Genomic DNA, 17199 nt, shown 5'->3' on the forward strand with positions numbered 1-17199 from the left:
ATGAAGAATGTAACACGTTTGAAGTTTCATGGGAGGACTGCACTCTCTGATCCAAGTCTTATATCTGAGGTCGCCCTGTCTCTGGGAAATGGCTTGTTCTTAACAGGCTGCCCCCGAATGACCACATTACTGAAGTTTATGGGCTGAGTCAGTTCGGGAAGTGTCTGCTTTGTCTTTTCTCACAAAAGCTGCTGGAAACGAGGGATTTATCTGTTCCGTTGCCACAGTAATACTGTCGTGGCAGAGCGGAGGGACACGCCGTTCTTTAGCTCTCACTGCTGTGTGCAAAGTGTAAGTGACGGGGCGAAGGCGGCATCCATCTGTGCTCCCCTGCCACTATAAATCAGTGGAGGATAATGCAGCTGTCCTGCTGTAACACGTCACTCTGCCAGACAGTGATCATGATACTGCAGCGAGGTGGACAGAAGCCTGCAGCCATTTCTTATTCTTTTTTTAATCCATAAAGAGCAGGGTAGAGACTGAGACATTGGAGATAAAAATAGAAAATGCAGACAAGAGATGCTGCAGGTGTAAACAGAAGCAGTTTGTGTCAGAAGATGATAAAAGGCAGAGCTGAAAAGAAAGAGAGAGCTAGCAACTCCAAATGATAAAGACCTTGAGTTTGGAAAAAGTGTTTCCACTTGTAACCAAGAGGCTTGCAATCATCTCAACTTGTTGGCAGCTTCTGCTTCTTTAAATTCGACTTATCCTATTGAATACAAGTATTTGAGCTACTTTAGACATAATAATGCAGCTCTCACCCCGAGGACAGACACAGTCATGAACAGCTCGGCTTCAGGCCTAAACCAGACAACAGTGAATACCAGAGAGAGGCTCATGAACAAGGACACGATTGAAATGACACAATAGAGCAGGATTACCAAACTTTTGGTCACAGAGCCAGTGGATAATATCATCACAGGAGGCACGGAGAACCGAACGGGTCTTGGTACACACTGTACCAAGACCCGTGATCTCAGTCCGCAACATGCGACAATAAAACCACTTTGTGACACTGAATGGGAACAATTGGCCTTACTCTGCCAGTGTGTTTGCACATAAAGAGAAATCGGTAATGTCATGTACTGGACCACTACAAAAACTTGTACTAGGACAAATATTTGACACCTGATCTGTTTATCCATTACTGATTAAAATGCCATTTAACAGGATAACAGCAGGATAAAATATAAAACTCTCATGAGTTGATGAGTGGGTTATTTAAAATACCTTTCTGACACCAACAGGTAATAAGTGTGCATCCAAAATAGAGGGCAGAGTGCTTGATCGATGAAGGTCTTTGCTCTCAGATCTCATGGCAATTCCTCTGTTGACCTTTAGAGAAAGGATTATTGGCAAATTAAATTCCAAAATAATATCTAAAAACAATTTCAAAAGCAGCTTACCAGTTGTTGGTGTATGGGCTTTTCAAACACACGGTTATGTCTTAAACCTCAGTCTTCTGTCCAACTTGGGACTTTAAAGTGTACACTGTGTAAAACTTTGGTTACCAAGTTACCGAGAACAATGGAGTTAAGCCTTATTGCGGGGGACCTTCCCACTGTACACACATTTTAAATATGTTTGTGACCCTGCATGAAGATTTAATTTGTGTCAAAGGCTATAGCATGTGATTGCTGTTTCCTTTAAAGTTTCCCTTGACTGGTTTTATGGTCAAATCAATAAAGCGTAGGCAGCTGAAGAGAACCAACAAAGGCATCATTTCTCTTTATTAACTCTGGTTTATTTTGTTTTTCATACTGGTTTGTTTCTAATCCCTCAACTGGTCCCTGACCTGCTGTTTCTCCCTGAATAGTACATGACGTTTATTACCACATATAGAATTAAAACATGGTTCTTTGTAGCTCAGAGAGGACCACACAAGCATGGGAATGTCAGGATTAAGCCCTAAATTCAAACTGGGAATACCTTTGCTGCAAAACATAGTTCTGCCACTCTGGGTGAAACTGTCCCCTCAGATATTTGGTACCAATACTGTTTATCTCTGGTAGCTACATGCATCGTTTGGTTTGATATGATAAAAGTAAATCCGACTGGAGGTAATTTCCTGAAGGGATCATGCACCTGGGCCCCTCAGTACACTGGTCAACCCTGCTTAAAGATCTAAGAGGCTTACAGCACTAATGCCTAAATGGCCTCGGGTACAGGAGCAACAAAAGATCCTTTAAATAAAAAGTCTGGTAACCGAACTCTGACAGCCAATCAGCATCATGTAACAGAATGATCCAAGAGCAACAACACAAGTTTAAAAAGATTTAAAAGAGTCGGTGACACTTGCATAATTAAAAAAACAACAATTTTACTTCAAATGGCATAAAGTCATCAATTGAGAAAACGTTTGACAGTACAAATATTTAGTAAATATTAAATACTGTACATCGCTGATAAATCCCTACAAAGGATATAACCCTCTTACTAGAGGAAAGAATAAACAGTCCAGTTTGGTTTCAGCAGCATGTAAAGCCCTGCTGTTGACAGCGCATATTGTTCTCCAGCACAAAGGAACGCTTTCACGTCCCTTTACGCAAACCCCACTGCCAATCCACAGGCGCCCCACTGAAAACAAAAACCATGTGCAAAGGACAACAATATTAAGGTATTCAGTTCAAACTGTAACATTGCACAGGCATTAAACTCGCAAAAGCAACGTCCCTGTGAACCATAAGAAGCACTGTTGGTTGCAATTCAGCTTTAATATCTTATTTCTGTTGAATGCCAAATGTCCAATGCAGATTACTTATTTTCATTTTCTTCAATAAGTGTAATTTTTTTGTGACATCTATCTAAGCATATTACTCCGAAACAAATTAACATTCCTCTGGAGTGGATTTTTTTTTTTCTTTTGCGAACGTTTCATTTACAATACTCAAATGTAAGATGCCATCGCAGCGGGCCTACATCGGCACACGCTTTTCACGAGTCCATCATTCCTTCAGTCTGCAGTGTAAAAAAGAAAAAGAAAAAGAAAGTTCAAAAGTCAGGTGTCAGCAGCCTTTAAGGTGCGGGAGTGCAGAAAGTTTGTCGACTTGTCCCAAAGCAGCGGCATTTTCGACCCCTTTGAGCCACTCTTTACATTTCCTCACGACAGTCTCATCCACGTCTCCATCCTCTTCTTCATACTCCACGTCGTCGTACTTGTATTGATCATTCAGCAGCGATATCTTAACGATGGCGGTGATGTCCTGCTCGGCGCATTCCACTTTGGCGACAGGAGCGCAGCCTTTGGACGTTCCGTGCGTCTTTTTGGATGGAAAAACTCGCCTGTGGCGAAAGTCCGCGGAGGCGCAACACTTCTGTTGCTTTGCCATCATCTGCTTTTCTAGATTCCGTTTTTGGATGACAAGAATGGCTTCAGGGGTGAGACTGAGGGTGAACTGAATCTCCTTCTTCCCTTCCTCTTTGCCGTTGAGGTGTCTGGCGGAGTCCATGGAGCTGGAGCGCCTGACTCTCTCGAACGAGTCCTGAGGTTTTGGTACCGTCAGCCAGGAGCTCTTTTCCTGCGTCTCCTGACCGGCACCTGCCTTCTCAGCCGAGCTTTTACGCTTCTCTTGCTGGGCTCTTCGCCCCAAATTCCTTAAATTCGCCGACGTCCAGGAAGTAGACTGCTTCTCTTTATCGGATCCTTTCTCTCCGCCGGATTTGCTGGTGTGCTCAGTGTGAGGAGGCACTGCGTTGGCTTTCTTTTTCCCGAATAGATCCCTGCCCGGAGAGGAGATCCGCTGGTGGAGGCTGATGGGCGGAAAAGGCATTTTTGTGGCTGGAAGTGATCGGGATACAAAAACGTGCAAATGTTCAAAGTGCAGATGATGAGGGAAGCCCTGCGCAAAGCGACGAGCGGCGCTCTGCGGGCATTATCCAACAGCGGGGTGGAGAGGGGCTGCTGTGGTGCACCTGTTGTCCGCAAATACTGGAGTTCAACTGGTGCACACGCACACGGCCTGGCTGCTTTATGGTGGGGCTGGCAGGAAGGCGTGGTCACGAGAAGCACCAAACAAAGCCAGGCAAAAACTGTGGTGATGTCATTTCATAATTTCGAAGTACTTCCTCAAGCGATGAGCGACATCCACCTCACGGTCCGCCCCCCTCATCTTTTCTCACAGCGCCTCTCTGCTGTTTCACGGTAATTTTAGACCCACATGCTCAAATCGTTTAATATTAATCAGCCTGAAAAATATCACTCATCTGCAAAATAAATTGTGATATAGTGAGTGGGTGGATATATTTTAAAAGTGACCAAAGGTGAAGATATATGTGGTTCTTAAAGGGGAACAATAGCTTGTCTATTTCAAGTAATTACATTTTAACTTTAATAAGAAATAATGCAGAAAATACTGCATCAATTTAAGCAAAATACCGTTCGGTCCTTGTTGCTGTAAGATAACTCCGTCTGTCCTTGAACTAACAAACCATGTCATTGGCTCAATGCTTTCAGTCAGTCAATATCTCAAATATCAATGAAATGATGTATGTAGATGGTCTGTTGTTGTTCTTTCAGCCATGAAAGACATCCAGAGGAATACACAGACGGTCGACAATATTGATTCCTCTTCCTTTTTGCTGATATCTGCACTTTCACGCAGACCGTTACACAATTGATTCAATGTAATTTTGTTTCCATCAGTGTAGGTGTAAGCGAAAAATCAATGCTTCCTTCCAAATCTATAGTTTTTAGACTGTTTATTGCCTGAGGAATACATACTTTTGCAGTTTGTGAAACATTTGGCCATATATTATTTAGCTGGTGATTACTATATCAACATGAGGGATTTAAAGGAAAGAAATAATTTACATTATAGTGTACAAATGAATTGCTGTAAAGGCAGGAAAAACATTGGGCCCATAGTAGTTAATTACTTTAAACATTTTGTGTTTAACTTTCTACATGAGAGTTGTTTATATTTTCCAACAAAACCAAAAATCTAGTTAGGTCAACAGCCACTGACTCACTATTGGAATAAAAAAAGAAATGGCATGGAGAGTTCTTTAAAAGATGAGCTGGACCATTAAGCTGAAGGGGACACAGACTTTGTTTTTATATCGTGTGTGTTGTGGTGGCGTGGGATCCCTCTCCCCTCACATAATGGATTAGATGTAATAAAAAGGAAACAGTTGGGATACACAGAAACTGATTTCTGAGGTCAGGGTTCTTCCCCTTCATCCTCAAACTTCGTTGTAATCCAAAAATAGCGGGCAAAGAAAACCGATAACAAAAACAACCACACAGTCATTTTATCCCTCTGACTAATTGCTCAAGGATTTGCTGGGTCCCTGCCAAGTTGGTGGAAAAGAAGTAGTACTGAGGGGAGATTTTGTCCACGCTAATCCACCACGTAGCATTATACAAAGCGTCTAATGAAACTATGTGGGGGCTGCACAACAGGAAGTGCAATGCTGTTATTCAGTCGCATCAAGCAGAAAGACGAGGAGGCATGTTTGTTATACCTCGGGCACATCCTGCAGCTTACACACAAGGAGACGGGGTGCTGGGACTCTCTGTAGCTATTGATGCACAAGACGGTTTTAAAATAGATCAGCCAGAAATCCACCAGTCCAAGGTGTTCTATACAGTAAGAAACAAAGCACACCTCCTCATCAGGATAATGTGAACATCTGCACCACAGATATGGGGGGGGGAAGGCTGAGGTTTTATGAATTTTCTGGAGGAGGTTGTCATGACAACCACATCCTCAAAGGCTACACCATCACGCCGAAGCAACATAGGGAGCTAGACGCCAGCTATTCTGGGTTATTAGGTCACATCACAATCACAATGCTCAGATAAGCGTAATTAACGGGGGTCATTGCTACATCTGGCAGGAAAGCAACTTTAAAGAGAAGAAGCGATGTTCATGTAACGCGATGAGCAGGTGTGTTCAAATACACACAGATGGACAGACTAGACAGGAGCTGCTTTTTTAATCTGTCTTTAGCTGGGGGGGAAATAAAACTTCAAAAAAAGGCAGATATTATATATTCCAGTGCATGATCCATGAAGCAGTGTCTCAATTGCCAAAGGGAAAGTAATCATATAAACATGGAACAGCATCCGAGAGCCTCAGACATCTGTGCCTTGTACAGAACGTCAACGTGTTTTAATAACGCTTGTGTGTGAGAAGTCAGAACAGCATTACTGCATATACCAAATACTGATATATATGAATAATGTAAAGGCACTCATTCAAAATAATTTCCCTGCATTTACTTGGTTTAAAATCCTCAAAAAAACATAGGGATGTATTTAAATAGATTAAGCACTAAACGCACTCATTTCTTCCACATCAAAAGCAAAAGATGTTGTAATCAGATTATAGTCATCGACCTTCAGCTGGACTTAAAAAGCGAGGATTCACAGTATGAAACAAGCCATAGTAAAAATCTGGAGATATAGGGTACAAACAACACAGATGTATATTTTACAGAGCTACTCTTCGTACAGTTTGCATACAAGTCTTCTCAAAGAGTGGACTAAGGAGTCCTAACTCAGGCAGGTTGTGAAGCATTTCATCACAGCATCCCTGTAGAAAAAAAAAAAAGAAAAACAGCCAGCATCATCAACAATGCAAAGACGACAAGAAATAGGAGAAAAGAGCGTTTTAAAGAAATAAATAAAGCGGAGGCAAAATGTTGTCATGCGTACGAAACGAAGAGAGACACAAAAAGCACTTCCGCCCTTTGTTGAGATGATTCGGGGTTGGGCTCGTCATGAATAAGTGAGTGTGTTTTGGCGGGGAAGCACCACACGCTCAGAGTGATGGGGGCTCCCGTCCTCCAGGTACGATGAGGGATGATGCAATACGAGCAATCACCATGGTAACCACAGACAGTCGTTGCCTGCTCCACCCTCCACCCCCACCACCGTTTACTCTTGCCATCGGTGTGTTGCTATGCAGACTTTGCCTCTAGCCACAGTCAAGTTTCAGTGGAGGAGGTGTGAGACCAGTCAAGGTTAAAAGGAGAATGGGGGATCATAAGCAGTCTGAGGAGGGGAGGAAGGAGGGAGGAAGGAGGGAGGAAGGAGGGAGGAAGGAGGTCAGACAGGAGACCTGCTCCTTCAAATAATTTGGTTCGTCCCTCTGATGTATAAACATTAAACACCAGAATCCTCTTCCTCTCGTACAGCCGGAGTTTTGTTTTTCATATAATCACTTGAGGCGTGACGCTATTTTGCTTCCCTAAAAACGTCATGAATAGATGATCAGTCTCAGGGACTTTTCCCCCCATTTCTGATAAAACACGAGCGCAACAGTAGCCTTAAAGCACTGTGGGAAGTGCACATGCAGCAGGTTTCAGTACCTTGGTATTAGAGGCTATAAATAGGCAACAAAGTAAAACACATTAAAAGATCAAGTCCATCGGCCATGTGGTGCTGTGGCTCACCAGGTATCACGGTTTGTTTGACCACAGACCGGAATAGGGAGAGACTGCAGTCTAATGCTTCAACTCAGAGGGATTGAGATCTGTGATCAAAATATGCTGCTCCGTTACAACATGGCAAACAATAAAGAGATACATGATTAAATCTAAATTAAATGGATTAAAGGAAGAAGCTTAAAGAGAGAGAGGACAATAATGTGTTGACACAAAAAGTACAAAATACAACAACAAAGGACAAAGAAATAAATAAGTGATCGTCAGGATTTCAATATTCAGCTCAAGGTCTGGCAGTCAGAGTAGAATTTATCTGGAGGAATTTGGTTTTTGGAAGGCTGGAACAGCAAAAAGGTCTTTGTCCCAGCTTTGCATTGTTATTAGCATTTGGGTTGGGGGAGGGGGGACTCTGGGTGGTTATGGGACATCTCTCAGCTGTCAGCATGGATTATAGGGTCGCCCAAATACACAAGACATTTGGGCTGGGAGTGGTGGGGGGGGGGGGGGGGGCTTTGGACCTCTCACCAAATGAGACACAACCCTTCTCACAGCTGGTCTGACAAAACAACGTCACACCTTGTGCTTGGTTTGAGGAAAGCACTGAGGTGGTACACCGCATGGGACGATTTGAGAAGTGAACATCCGAGTATAGGGGAGTATTTTCTTTCAATTCAAATTCTTTACTGCGGTGCACTCTGAAGAAATGACAAAATAAATCTCGATTTCAGTGCTTTTAGGCTCTATATCGCACATTGTCTAGAATAAAGACAAAGCAAGTACGTTTTTGATCCTCTTCTCTGATGCACGACGGGCTATTTGGCTCTTGATCTAATCAAAATGTTGCAATGACCTTATAGAGCTTAACATAAGCTCATCACAAGTCGTATAAAAGCTACATTTAGGAGATAAATATTGAGGTAAATCTGGCTGAAAGAGCATTATTGCACAGGAAATTAATGATTATTATGGATAAAGCAAAATAGCGTCACAGAGCTAAAGCACAGAGGAGCGTGAAACAACAAGCTGCCATTTGCTTGACACTAAGTGCCTGCACTAGTCTTTTTTGGGGGGGGGGGGGGATTACAGCCATATGGTTGGGGCAAACAGTGTTTAGAGATAAATGAAAACATGTTTTCACTGAAGGGTCACACACAGTATTCTCTCCAGTTAGTTTTTCATTTGTAGACAGGGAACGGTTGAGAATGGAAGCTCTTATAGATTGAGTGAATGCGGTAAGCAACACTTATAACTGGACACCTTAAAGTCGACGCAGACAGAACATTAATCATATAATCAAGTTGTCTCACCTGGCAAATGGAATGTAAGAGATGCTATACCTGAAAGAGAAAAACACAAAGGAAGTTACTGCCTGTAGAAGAAGACATTTAGATAGAACATACGAGACTGAGCAGGTCAAACTAAACAGAAAGATATTCATAAAACACATTACTATTAGTATTCATATCGCATAGTATGTGATGAATGTGTAATGTTTCCCTTAGATGAGACATTTCATTTTTCAAAAGCTTTGTCATTACATAGATGGTCACGACGTCTTGTAGACGACTGCAAACACATGTTCCTGTGATCCAACATGGATCTTAACTTACGGTTCACACGTTTCATCAACAACGCTCGTCTGAATGATGTCATGCGTTCGTAACGATGTGATGTCAAAGAGATTATAGATTAAAAGGATAAAATAACACCACAAATAATGCAGGTCTTGAAGTACATTTAAGTCTTATTAGCTGCATAATAACAGTTTCCTTAACGGCAGAAAACCCAAATGTAAAATATGTTAAAATGTAAGCAGTCAGCATTGGACTGAAGGGTCTTTGACGTCGAGGGGATTAACAAAACGTGATTGTGAATGAATTGGATCCACTGTAATCTTTTGACTAATGAGTTCAGACAGATTGGTAGCCAAACACAGAGCACAACATCCTGTATTGGAAATGATTACAGCTGAAGTTAAGCACAAGCAAAATCAAATCAAACACCTAATATATTTGAAATATGTGAGGAATCTGGTACAGCAGTTGAATGATTAACTGACCGCCATCGTATTTTACCACCGGTGAGCAGGAAGCCCTCATCTGTGAGCTTTAACAATTATTAGAAGTGCTGCAAACATCTCTCACGTGAATGTTCGGAATATCTAAAATAAACACGTTAAAAAGCTAGAAGTGCAGCTGTGTTGTACCAACTTCCCACTGCCTGCCACGCTCTGTGCTGAGTCAGCAGTGTCATACGGTCACTTTACACAACTCAGCCTGAGGACTGGACCTTGCCCCACTGTGTGTGTGGTATGTGTCGACTACTTATTACAGAACCACCTTCACACAGACGTCTGAGTGCCTGCGTGGGAGTGCACTATGCTCCCCCCCGTCTGTTAAGAATGAGCTCGAGATGTGTGACTTGTGGTTACCATGGCGACGCCTCTGAGAAAGCTGGCAGAGCGCAAGTGCACGCATCAACATCGCACAACATGTCGGCGCAAAAGCAGTCCGGTTATGAGGCGGACACACTGTGCTGCTCAGTGATGCAATGAATCTGTCCGTTCCCTTCCTCCTGAGCTGCGGGGGGGGGGGGGGGGGGGGTTGTGTTTCTATGTCTTGTGTTACTGCTGCGCAAATATGTTCAAACTAATGTACATACAAGTGCTGACATGCCCATGCATATCACTCACAGGTCTTACTATTCACTGCTAACAGTACGACACTCTTTACTGAATCATCTAGTCAGAGTTATCTGCAGCATCCAGACAGCTAGACTTAAAACTAGCAACTAAAAGTGATTTACATTATTGTATCTTTACGGTTAATCAGGTTTATATTTGACGTACTTGAGGACCCAGGGGTGCCATGTATTCTCAATGAACCATTTACCCGTGATCTTAGCAGTAGTAATGACCCCAGAGTCAGCTGCCAGAGACTTTGTGTAAACAACACAGGCAGTAAAACAGCCGCCTGTCTCTACGTCTCCAAGTACATCCACACTGGCACTACCTCTTCCTCTACAGGCCAGAAATATACTGACCTACTGCACCACAACGCCTGGCAGCCTACCTACCAGTCTTCTTACAACAGGACTGACTCAACAGGTGAGTCACGCACTGCTCAGGGAAACTGGAGAGTCAGAGGTTTTCTTTTATCTTATGTGTGCATCTTAATATTATCATACGACCCTTCCATGGCATTTACACTTTATAGTCAAGTAAAATCAAGCTTGAACTACCCTGAAAAGATACTTGTGCACGTGCCACAAGAGCAGCGTGATTAACTCGACTCACAGACTTTGTGAGGCAAAGCAGCTGAAGCGGAAAGACGGCTTCAACTGAGTAGGTGTGAGTGATGAGTAAATGAATTTCAAACTGTGCCACAGCGGAGAGGTGGCTGGTCACACTTACCATGTCATTGCCAAAAACTGCAGAATACAGAAGATGATAGCAAGCCCCTTTTTATGCCACTGTAGAAGAACAAAAACACACACAAAACGGTAATCAGAATAGTTGAAAACGCCGCACTAAAACAATAAAGACTGGAAGTGGCTTTAAAAACCACGCGTTGACTACTTACCCAAAACACTGCACAAAGAGTTAAGACAAGGCAGAGCTGAAGGAAGGAGAGAGGAAAGGTTATCTTCTCTTAACAACAACAAAAGCCAATGAATTCGCCAACAAAAAAATATAAATCTGTGAAGTCAGAAACAAAGTAAACTCATCGTGGCCTCATGTCAACAAGGAATCAGAGAGAACACGTAATGTATTACCTTCTATAAGAAGGTAAGTAAGATAAAACATGAGGACCTAGTGAAGCATCCGGCTCAACTTCAGGTGTAAAGTAACAGCAAAGCACACGGTATTTACCAGCATGACAATGGTGGCTATCAGTCTCTTTGGTTCAAACATGCGCTTCAGCTGTTTTAGTGGTCCCATGAGGAAGCAGGTGCTGTACACGAACAAAAACAAAGAAACAAAATAATTACACTTTTTATACATCAGCAAAAAGGTTCATTGACCAGTTGTTTAAAAGATGAATCAATCATCTTTTTACCATCATGTTTTGTTTTCATTTATTTTCGTAGCTCTTTTTAGAGAGTAGTGCAGCCGAGGCTGTGTGTGTGTGTGTGTGTGTGTGTGTTTAGATTGTTAAAGTGGAATTTGTTTAGTGTTTTCAGTCGCACTTTTGAAAGTGATGAACTACAAATATTATCCTGGTGGTCAGCTGTGACAGACACAATACACACATATCGTTACGCCTCCATAAATATTGAATATTTAGGGTCTAAAATCTGTGTTTATTCCATAAAAATCAGAAAATGAAAATCTTATAATATAAACTTTTGGTCACGGTGGATTTCAGTAAAAAGTCTTCATACACAAACAAATCTCTTCCGACTGACATCAGAAGAGTGTCGCCACCATAACCAAATTTACACTCCGTGCTGCAATTAATCAGGGGTAAATATTTCATGCCCGACACCACCACAGTGACACATGTCAGACCTCCTACATGATGCATGCGTGACGTCAGTAAATGTAACAAGACAAAGGCTTTCCCTGCCGATGAGTCAAGCAGCTCTGGGCTCAGCGGAGCCAAGTGGGCAGAGGGAGTCTGTGCAGCATCACGTCTGTTAGGTGAGACATCAGAGCCTTCCGTGTTGACGCAGACTCTTTCTACCGGTCGGCAGAGAGGGATGGATGCTTTTTAATCAACCGCTCATTATGACACTAATGATATCCACGCACATGCTGCTACAGCGGTACAGGGAGCAACGATACCATTGACAATATGAAACCAATGCTGTAGTGTTATCTTCTTGCAGTCAAAATCACATAAAGATGAAAATTGCATTAAGCTCCTTCAAATATGACACTGGCTTGGTTTGGGTTGGTAACCTGGGCTATGAAAGCAGACGGTGACCCGGTGTCTTGATGCACCTAAACCCTCTGGACATATGATACCTGACAATAGATGGACCCCGTCTTTAAAAAGTCCCCCCGTCAATCGTTCACTGTCAGAGAAGTCAAAGACATCTTGATTAGATTTAGCCCGTGGCTTATCGAGACTAAATAATCAAAAATGTTGTAAAATCCAGGAGGATGCTGATATCTAGTGATAGACAATATCATTCTAATACTGCTGCATTATTAGAGCACACAGCCAGATCCTACTAATACTGGCTGAATTAATGTCACACTACAAAAAGGAAACTTTTACACTTTCATTGTGGCTCAGCGACAAGTTTAGTTTTCTGTAAAGAAGAATAATGTACAAAGAAAGATCAGATATTGGCCGTGTACTGTGATGACAGACTTGAGAGTATGGCCTGTCACTGGGATGGAATTAACCTGGTATGCAATGCTCCTATACAGATAATAATAAGAGAACCAACACTAATGCACGGTAGAGACAGGTAGAAAACAAACTGTTTGGGGAGACAGGAAGTCAGTCTGTTCACACTGACCAGTCTATCCTTAATAATCTCCTACTGACTTTCAAGCAACATACAAATAATCTGCAGGGCAGAATTAATTATCTAATAATACAGATCACAATTAAATAAACTAGATTAGGTGCAGTATTAACCCTTTGCAAACAGAGTGTCTAACCATTTTTTGTTATGCATGTAGTGATTACAGGTGTCAGGAGACTTAAATGTTTAGGTTTACTAAGTGCCATGTTACTGCGAATGCAGTTCTCTGTTCATTTAGATTGTCGTTCTACTAAAAAAAAAAAAAAAAAAAAAAAGTACAATTATACTAATGCTAATCTGATTAAATGATGGAGATTATAATTTTCGCTATAATCCTATAGTCTGGTGCAGAACCAGTAGTCACCACTGCTTTATCATGTAAATATATCATATAAATCAGAAACATCTCATGGCTCCTCAGGCACTGTGCTCCAAACTCTGAGCCACAGGTGATGAGTGCACTGAGGGTAAGACGGTAAATAACTGCCATAATTACAGTACTTGATGTGTCGTCTTCTTTATTAACAGTTTACAAGCAAAAACTTGGGAGAAATGTGTAGCTGTGCCAAGGATGACTGTAACAGAGTAGTGTGTCAGTCATCAAGGCATCAAGTTTCAGAGTTTATGAGCCTGATGCTCAGCATTTGTTGTATTCCTGGCAGTGAGCCATACTCACTACGTCGAGTCATTACAATCATCTGACCGGCCAGGTTGAGCTGGACTTACCTGGAAAGAGCTGCGATGTTCCCTATAGTGTAGAAGACGGCGAAAAGCTTTGATCCATTGGGAAGGAACAGCAGTGCTGAACCCTGACAACACAGCAAAGAAGTCTACGTCAGCGACACAGAAATGTCACCAAACTTTAAAATAGGGACAAGTGGAAAGTATCTAAATGAGTCCTGGATTCTGATATGATTGACGGCTTACATCTATGTCATTTATTTTTCTTGGAACAAACAAAAAGCAACAAGGACTTCTGCTAGCTGTCCTTAGGTTTCACTGACACACGATGGGCTCCCCCTAGTGGCAAGATACTATTGGAGGCTTTGTTATGATTCGCTGCCTGCGTGTCATGAATGCCCACTATCTGGACCACTTTCAGTGAAAGAGACTAGTGTCACGCTGTGAGTGTGAACAGAGTGTGCATTTCACCGTGGGAGGAATAACATTTAGACTAAGCTTTTAAAAAGATGGAGCTTTTTACTCAAGTGTTGGTTGTAAGAACATTTAATTAAATAACCTGCAGATAATAACTGCATCTCACAGAAGGAGCAAATTCTGGACATTGCTTATTTCTACAGAAAAAGGGGAGCACGGGGCAGCCTTGTGGCTCTGCGCCCGACTCTGTGACTTTCACCACCCAGGCCTACATGGGTTCTGTTGGGGCTTTGTCAGAGTGAATCCCTATGTGGTGGCTTCAAAGTGTCATCAGCAAGTGCAGCCAGTGACAAGACTTCCTGTAATTTCAACTGCAGACTATGCTCTACAAACTGAAACTTTCAGCTCTTTGCCGACAGCAAGCAACCTTTAAGTGTTAATTAGTGTAAGTGACATGTGTCAGTCACTATCATCTGCAAGTGTGCAAGAGAACAGGAATTTGTCTAGATGGTATTTGCGCTGAGCCATGTTAGTTTGAGAGTTTCATAATGCCTATAAATCCAACATAGCACAAGAAAAAAATAAATTGGACCATAACCCAACAACAGTAATAGTGTTATGTATGCTCTGCATTCCTAATGTCAGTATGAAGTCCAACAGAACATAAAAGATGCCTTTTTCCAACATGAAAGGCAGAGACACTCACGAGTATTGAACACAGGATGCCTCCAGCAAAGCATATGACAAACCATTTGACCCTGGTGCTGTAGCTGAGAGTGCTGGCATCGAGGACCTGGTGAGAACAATGGGAGGATGTCACAAGACGAGTCTAATGACCTGCAGAAAGACTCACAGGCTTTCTACTGGGGATTTAGCCATGTTGGCTAGAGCCAAACAGAGAACACCCAGCGACAATAATATCTTTAAACACAAACACACACGGCACAGGTCTACGTTACAGACAGAGAGCATTACTCTGTACACTGAATTTTGGCAAAATAACCAACACAACCAAACTACGGAGCACCTCTTGGGTCATATGATAGAAAAAGAAACTACATGTGTATTGAGTTTTTTTTCTTTTTTTGCACCATGTGACCCCAGAAGGGATCCGTACCAAACTATACAGAATAATCTGCAAGAAAATGCAGAATTGCAAACTTGGCAGACTATGGTGTGCCAGGGTGAAACTTGTAACTCTTTACTTTTAACCTCTTGCAAAGTTAGAGTTACAATCATGTAACACAATATAAAAACACAGTATTCAAGTCAGCATCTTACCCCGTGTCCTCCTCATCGGGAACGCGTGTAAAAAGTGCAAATAAACAAACAACAATTTATTGAATGCTGCCAGAAACATATGATAGTTAAAGTTAGCTTTAGTGTATGCTTAAACAGACTCCGAAAGGAAACATGATAACGAAAGTGCTATGTTAGCTAACTCAATGCCTATGAAATGCTATCACTACTTAATAATATAGCTAGCTAACCAGCGTAAGCTAAGTTATCTAACGTTGGCTGTAAGATAACAAACCACTTTAACGTTGAAAGCAGGTATCCGAGAGGTAACGTCCAATCTCAGACAGGAAAAGCAACTCGCACAATTCATGTTTTTATTACATGTTATCCACGTAACGTGACACAGAGTTAGCATTAGCAGCGTGTAACTGTCATACAGTTACCTGGTCAGTGAGACCCAGCTCTTCGTTCTCCTCATGGCCGCTTAACACACGACGAAGCTTGTCCATCGCTACAGGCTGTTAGCGAGCAGAAGGGCGGGAGAAGTCAGAATGTCTATATTTCCAACTGCACGTCTGATATTTATGTCTGAAAGTTGTGATCGCAGAAGTGACAAGTTTGACTTCCTGACTTCCTAAACGGTGCTTTCTGTAAGTGCTGACTTAGAATCGGTTTTTTCGCAGCCAGTGTTGGCCAACGTCTACGGGGAGGCGTTTAAATAACAGACTGCAGATCAGCTTCAAAACCCCCACTTCCTCGGAACTGCTGCTGCCTTCCTGTGCTGTTGGAAATACTAGTGTTGCTCAATGAACGGCGTACGAACAAAACGAGCACAAATGTTGTGCTCTTGTTGGACTGTATTGATAACGTGCTGGCATTTCGGGTGTGATAGGCTGTTGGTGCCTTGCACGAGAAAAGCCTAATTATTAAAGCAAAGCAGACTGTACACTCGATGATATATTTGGCTCTACGTTCAATCTTTAAAGGCTTCAACAGACAAATGAATATAACCTGTATAAGAGGTCTGAAAATTGCCCTATAGAATAGTGTTTATTTGCATGGTTTGTCCTATTTACTTTTTTATTTCTCATGGTTATTAATTATGTGGAAACCTATAAAGTAAATACAGTTTTATGCTCTTGCTTTTATCTCGCTTTGCCGCCATCCAGTGGAAGTACAGCAAAAAGGAAAGAAACAGTTGGCACTATCAGTACTTTGGGCTACTTCGCTATGTCCTCCTCCTATCATGACCATGCTTGGTAGTTTTACGAGCTTATCGTGTGCAGACTGCAGAGAGTGTTTTGTCTAACTCAATGCATAACTTTAGCATTACCCATGCAAAGGACACTGGTTGTCAAACACCATTATTGATAATGCCCATGAGAAGGGCTTAGCCTATGTCGAAACATTTATCTGGCATGATTGCTAAAATGAAATGACACAAAGGTTTGTTAATGCCTTGTTTTTACCTGAGGTTCCCATCATCTTGTAGGCTTGAATGCCATGTTTTTAACTTCAAAATTAAATATAGTCTTTCAGCATTACGTATGTTAAAATGTGATTCTGTGTCTCAAGGCTTGCCTTGCATTTAGCATCAACATAACTGGTGCCAAATGACAGTTATGTGAAGCTTTTGACTTTGGATCAGTGTCCTCCTGAGGAACATAGTCATCATGTACTTTTTATGAGTATGCAAGCAGAAACCTTTACTCTAATTATCCTTAAATGGGCTGCAGTTACAGACACAAGAGTTGGCGAACATAATCAGTAGGAAAGGGTTGCACCAAAAACACAACAAATACAAGTTATTCTCACAATCCTTTAATACAGAAATTATAGCCTTTAGTCTACGTCCTTTGTACCGGGCCAGACAACCCTTACTTCCCATACCACCCGGCTACGCCACCGGGGCTGCCGGAGCACAATGGCACCGAACTCATTGCAGTAGAGGTGAGGCGTTCCAACGTTTAATTAAATGTTTGTGGATAGGTT

At 42.1% G+C, this 17199-nt stretch overlaps 2 protein-coding genes across 2 annotated transcripts; both read right to left on the reverse strand.

The window, feature by feature from the left end:
* Positions 1 to 2294: 2294 nt before the first annotated feature.
* prr18 (proline rich 18) lies at positions 2295 to 4568 on the reverse strand. The gene has a single exon (XM_076076804.1). The coding sequence runs from the start codon at positions 3768 to 3770 to the stop codon at positions 3006 to 3008; it is 765 nt and encodes a 254-aa protein (XP_075932919.1). The 5' UTR covers positions 3771 to 4568; the 3' UTR covers positions 2295 to 3005.
* A 115-nt stretch (positions 4569 to 4683) lies between these two features.
* sft2d1 (SFT2 domain containing 1) lies at positions 4684 to 15894 on the reverse strand. The gene is made up of 8 exons (XM_076076805.1): positions 15651 to 15894; positions 14675 to 14761; positions 13597 to 13679; positions 11261 to 11342; positions 10971 to 11006; positions 10802 to 10860; positions 8697 to 8726; positions 4684 to 6536 (listed from the first exon to the last, which is right to left on the reverse strand). Exons 1-8 carry the CDS (start codon positions 15714 to 15716, stop codon positions 6497 to 6499), a joined length of 483 nt encoding a protein of 160 aa, XP_075932920.1. The 5' UTR covers positions 15717 to 15894; the 3' UTR covers positions 4684 to 6496.
* Positions 15895 to 17199: the final 1305 nt, after the last annotated feature.

Source organism: Anarhichas minor, unplaced genomic scaffold, assembly GCF_050575085.1.
Source record: "Anarhichas minor isolate MPS153535 unplaced genomic scaffold, ASM5057508v1 ptg000058l, whole genome shotgun sequence".
Lineage (NCBI taxonomy): Eukaryota > Metazoa > Chordata > Actinopteri > Perciformes > Anarhichadidae > Anarhichas > Anarhichas minor.

What these genes read in the sequence shown, in the direction of transcription:
- prr18 (XM_076076804.1), bottom strand. Translation starts at nt 3,770, where the DNA reads ATGCCTTTTCCGCCCATCAGCCTCCACCAGCGGATCTCCTCTCCGGGC.
- sft2d1 (XM_076076805.1), bottom strand. Translation starts at nt 15,716, where the DNA reads ATGGACAAGCTTCGTCGTGTGTTAAGCGGCCATGAGGAGAACGAAGAG. An exon ending in TAGCCACCATTGTCATGCTG is followed by an intron (nt 11,007 to 11,260) that starts GTAAATACCGTG and finishes TCCTTCCTTCAG; the next exon opens with CTCTGCCTTGTCTTAACTCT. An exon ending in TCTTACATTCCATTTGCCAG is followed by an intron (nt 6,537 to 8,696) that starts GTGAGACAACTT and finishes TTTTTTCTACAG; the next exon opens with GGATGCTGTGATGAAATGCT.